The sequence below is a fragment of the Meleagris gallopavo genome, chromosome 13, assembly GCF_000146605.3.
Source record: "Meleagris gallopavo isolate NT-WF06-2002-E0010 breed Aviagen turkey brand Nicholas breeding stock chromosome 13, Turkey_5.1, whole genome shotgun sequence".
NCBI lineage: Eukaryota > Metazoa > Chordata > Aves > Galliformes > Phasianidae > Meleagris > Meleagris gallopavo.
In genome coordinates, this window is record NC_015023.2 from 1,855,611 (window position 1) to 1,859,753 (window position 4,143).

Consider the following 4,143-nt stretch of genomic DNA (forward strand, 5'->3'; position numbering starts at 1 on the left):
ACATTTCATACTCATTCACTGCCTTCTCTCTCTGCTTCCTTGATCTACTGCTTTCACTCAGATATTTGTGGATATTTGGGTATTTGGAAAGCAAAGTTTCACTCAACGTGCATTACTGCAAAGAGGAATATTGTCTCTAATGAAGGTGGTTGAAATTCCACAAGAAAAAAATAATCGAGATCCACTTTTTGGAATAAACCATTTAGGATGTTCAAAACTATCTGAGAATTAAATATGCCACAAAATACCCACCTGTGCTTCTTCCTCGGGCTTATCAGTGAATAAAATCCTAATTGCAGTACCACTCTCTGAAATGGCCTTATGGAACAAGCCCTTTGCCAGTGGAGATAAGACCTGGAAAAAAAAAGCACCATCCAGAAAGAAGAACAAGCATTACTGGAAATGGACTCTGATCACTGACACAGGATTTCAATATCAGAATCTGCTTTTCTTGAAAAAATGTCATCCAAGTGTTACTCTGCAGCCTCTGATCAGATTTCTGCCATGGAAAGGTCTCCGGCAGGGATAAGTTCATGCCTGCCTTTCCCCGCCCATAGGGCTTTGCTTACAAGACTTCATGGAACAACACTGCAAACCAGATATGAATCAGGTATAAATATGTCCAACAGACAGGCTGTGCTGCAGAAGGGGAAAAATCAGGAGCAAACGGACATTCAAATTTGAAGATGACAACATTCAAGGTTCTAAACAACATCATCTGAGTAGAAAAAGAACACTTGCAACAGCCAGAAGCTGCACTGGTATCATGTTGTATAACAGACTGAGGTGATGTGTGGTTTACCCGAAAGCTACCCATGTTTTCTCACTGATTTTTCTTTAATGTACTAACAGTGACCATGGACAGTGGGGGTTTTTTTCTCAAATAATAAACATTCATGTCTATGGTGAACTTACCAGAGCAGATACACTGACTCCCCCTGCAGACTCTCCACAGATGGTGACAGATCCCGGGTCCCCTCCAAAGTGTATGATATTTTCCTGTATCCACTGAAGAGCTGCCACTTGGTCCAAATACCCCCAGTTACCACGAGCATGCCTATCACCAGTGCTAGAAAGAAAAACAGATTTCTTTAAATGCTTGATGTAGAAATAAAACAACACTGAGATAAATACAATGTGCAGGATAAGGAACCAGCTGTGAAGGAGCCTCTCTACATAATTTAAAACGAATTGGCTTCAAAAGGGGTGAGATCAGGCCAGCAGTCAAGCCACAACAGTCTCTGAAGCAGATCTGGGACTTGCATGTTGCTCCCAACTGCAGCATGTGTAATTAAGAAACAGAGAGTTTACTTGCCAAAGCAAGTATTCTACAGGCCTTTCCACAAAGGATTTGCACACATCATTTTGGAAATCGTTTATCAAAATCGAAGACAGCACATCTTACCTAAAGTATCCAACTATTCCCAATCTGTACTGAATTGCCACAACAACCACGCTGTCGAAGGCTGCTAATGCTGAGCCATCGTAGGATGATGCTGCTCCAATAACTAATCCACCTCCATGGATCCATACAAAGACCTGGAAGGGGAAAAAACAGAAACAGTTCAGCACAGGGAAGAGCTCCATGTGATACACACTGAATATCCTTGTTTCTGCTGCTTAACACATGAGTCCTTCAGATTACATTTCACAAATGGTCAATGTCTTTCAAATTGGAGGCTGGCAGCCTCACAACAGGCACTGATTTCATTAAATACTTGAATTTTACCAGTCCCATGCAGGAAATCAAACACTGCCTAAGTAAAAAACCAGTAAGGTTTTATTTGTTAATTGTTAAAAACTGTGCCAGTAAGTCCACATACTGTACAGGTTGCAAGTTTGCAGTACAAGTACTGTAGTCCTCAGGAAGCTGTTTGAAGATTCAAGGTCAGGCTCAATCTGTCACATCAAATCACAGAATTCATCAAGCCTGCTAGGGGTTTTGTAATGATTTTCCTTACCGGCAGCTTCTCCTGTTTTTCTGTAGAAACAGGTGTATATATATTCAGGTATAAGCAGTCTTCAGACATCTGGAGACGAACTTTTTCTTTTCTATTAGCAATAACATCTGATACAAACTGTCCTGTTACTTTGTCCTGCAGACACCTGAAAAAATAAGAGAAATATCAATGTAAATCTCAAAGCTATAGCATGAAGTTTTTTTGCAAAGTACAAACCTCTGATATATTTCTCAATTGCTGGCAACAGAAAACATACAGTAAAATTTTAATTCTCAGTGTGATTTCATCCATTGAGTGGGCATGGTAAGGCCTGTTAAAAGGGGCCACAGTCCAGAGCAGTACAATTTGACACCAAACGCGGTTTTGCATGTTTCAGAGCATTCCAGAAGTGTAGTTGCAGATGGGTACAGCTATAAGTCACTTCAAATAAAATGCATAATAATTAGTTTGCAACTTCCATAGCTTTTTGTATTGCAGTTATTAGGCTAGAGTTATCAAAGAAAGGCAGCACTACAACTGAGTTTCTTACATGTCCTATTAACCATGTGGCTCATCAGCATTTTATTCCAACATTTCCTCAGCTTCTTTCTGCTTCAAAGCTACACAGCTTAAAAACATAACCAAATGCTCGCAAAAGAGCACACTGTCAGTCAGCTGTTGGTCCATGGTAGCTCAGCTATGATGCCTACTAGAGAGCACTCAATAAAACAGCAGCTTATAAAGATTTCCTCAGAAATGCATTCACTGTAGCAGATGTGAGAGTAGGTGAGACGACACCAAGGAGTTTACCCTTGTGGCTTTTGATCAGCCTGCGTATCAGCGTCCTCAAACTGCAGGTAATACGAAATCACTGAGAACATAAAAGCTTTTCTTCCTGCTTTACTTACATTGGTGGGTAGGAAGTGGCATCTCTGACACCTTTCCATGGCTCAGGAGGCTGGGGTTCAGAAAACCTCAGTGGTCCAACAGGAGGCTTAGCAAAAGGAAGTCCCAGAAAGACATTTACGCTCCTCTCAGCCGCATCTACTTTGATTTGGAATCCTCGGGCAGTCCCATATTTGGTCACCACTTCTGGCTGCTCTGCTTTTTGCCCTGGGGGTTGCGTGCACAACATCACATCACGGATTGGTCTCCTGGTGAGCAACTGACAGCTTTCTAAGAGCTTTGGTTACCTGAATGTGCACCTTCTGTTTGCTTCAACAAGTCGTTTTCAAACACAAGCCTTCAACAAACGCTAATCACTAGAGCTGACTTAAGTTCAGCCTTCATTCTGATAGTGTTCCCAGGTATGATCTCCCTCAGCCATACCGTGCCTGCAGCATATAACGTGCTTACTCTCCACACACATCAGTAACCGTGCATAGATTGCCCTCATAAAGAAAAGGCATTTCCTGATTTAGAAAAGCATCTGTGAGTGCACAAAACACATTTGGGTATCTGGATAGAACCAACCCACAAACAAAAACACCTTCTACCATACCTGAAAACAGTCAGGCACGCGCAAACGGTGCAAACATTCAGGTAAGATTTACTTTAATCTCAGTGTGAAATTTATCAGAAGAAACAACAAACATGGCATATTGGAGGCTCTGACTCAGCAGACAAAATTTCACAATAGGAATTTAGTTTTGCTGGCTGCACATGAAAAAAACCGAGACAAACGCCTGAAAGCAGACCAGAGAAAGAAACAGAGAGCTCTTTGCTGTTCAGACCTCAGTTCTATGCAGCAGGATTGGGACTTCAGGGCCTCCTTTAAGCTGGGGCTCCCACGGGTAAGCAAACTGCGCACGCACTCTAACTCCTCACAGCAGGCAACAGTGAAAAACATTTTGGAAGCTTACCAGTAGCTACGAGTGCTGTGAGCCCGGCGATGAGGATCAAGGACAGCAGCGTGTTCTTTTCAGTTGCCATTCTGCAGCCTACTCACACACTTACTGACTCTGTGCACTGCCTTTAGTACTCTGTCAGTATAGCTGGTGTGCAACACAAACACTGATAAGGAAAAGCAGTGCTCAAGCTGTGAACCGAATCGGCCCGGACCAGCCTTCAACAACTGTCATGACGGAATGGCACTGCTCCAAGGGGAGCGTAAGGCAGCTTATCCGTACATGGGAATAGGGGAACCTTCAGCTGTGCAGAACGGCCCCACAATTTCGTAGCAGCTGCCTAGGGCTCCTTATAA

At 42.7% G+C, this 4,143-nt stretch overlaps 1 protein-coding gene across 1 annotated transcript in view; it reads right to left on the minus strand.

The window, feature by feature from the left end:
* Positions 1 to 3,957, minus strand: part of LOC104912916 (fatty acyl-CoA hydrolase precursor, medium chain-like) — an 8,563-nt gene extending 4,606 nt beyond the window's left edge. Inside the window, exons 1-6 of the mRNA XM_010717737.3 lie at positions 3,803 to 3,957; positions 2,849 to 3,053; positions 1,962 to 2,106; positions 1,406 to 1,539; positions 916 to 1,069; positions 232 to 354 (exon numbers count right to left, since the gene is read on the minus strand). Coding sequence (XP_010716039.2) covers positions 232 to 354; positions 916 to 1,069; positions 1,406 to 1,539; positions 1,962 to 2,106; positions 2,849 to 3,053; positions 3,803 to 3,872 — 831 coding nt within the window. The 5' untranslated portion in view covers positions 3,873 to 3,957. The remainder of the gene's footprint in view (positions 1 to 231; positions 355 to 915; positions 1,070 to 1,405; positions 1,540 to 1,961; positions 2,107 to 2,848; positions 3,054 to 3,802) is intronic.
* Positions 3,958 to 4,143: the final 186 nt, after the last annotated feature.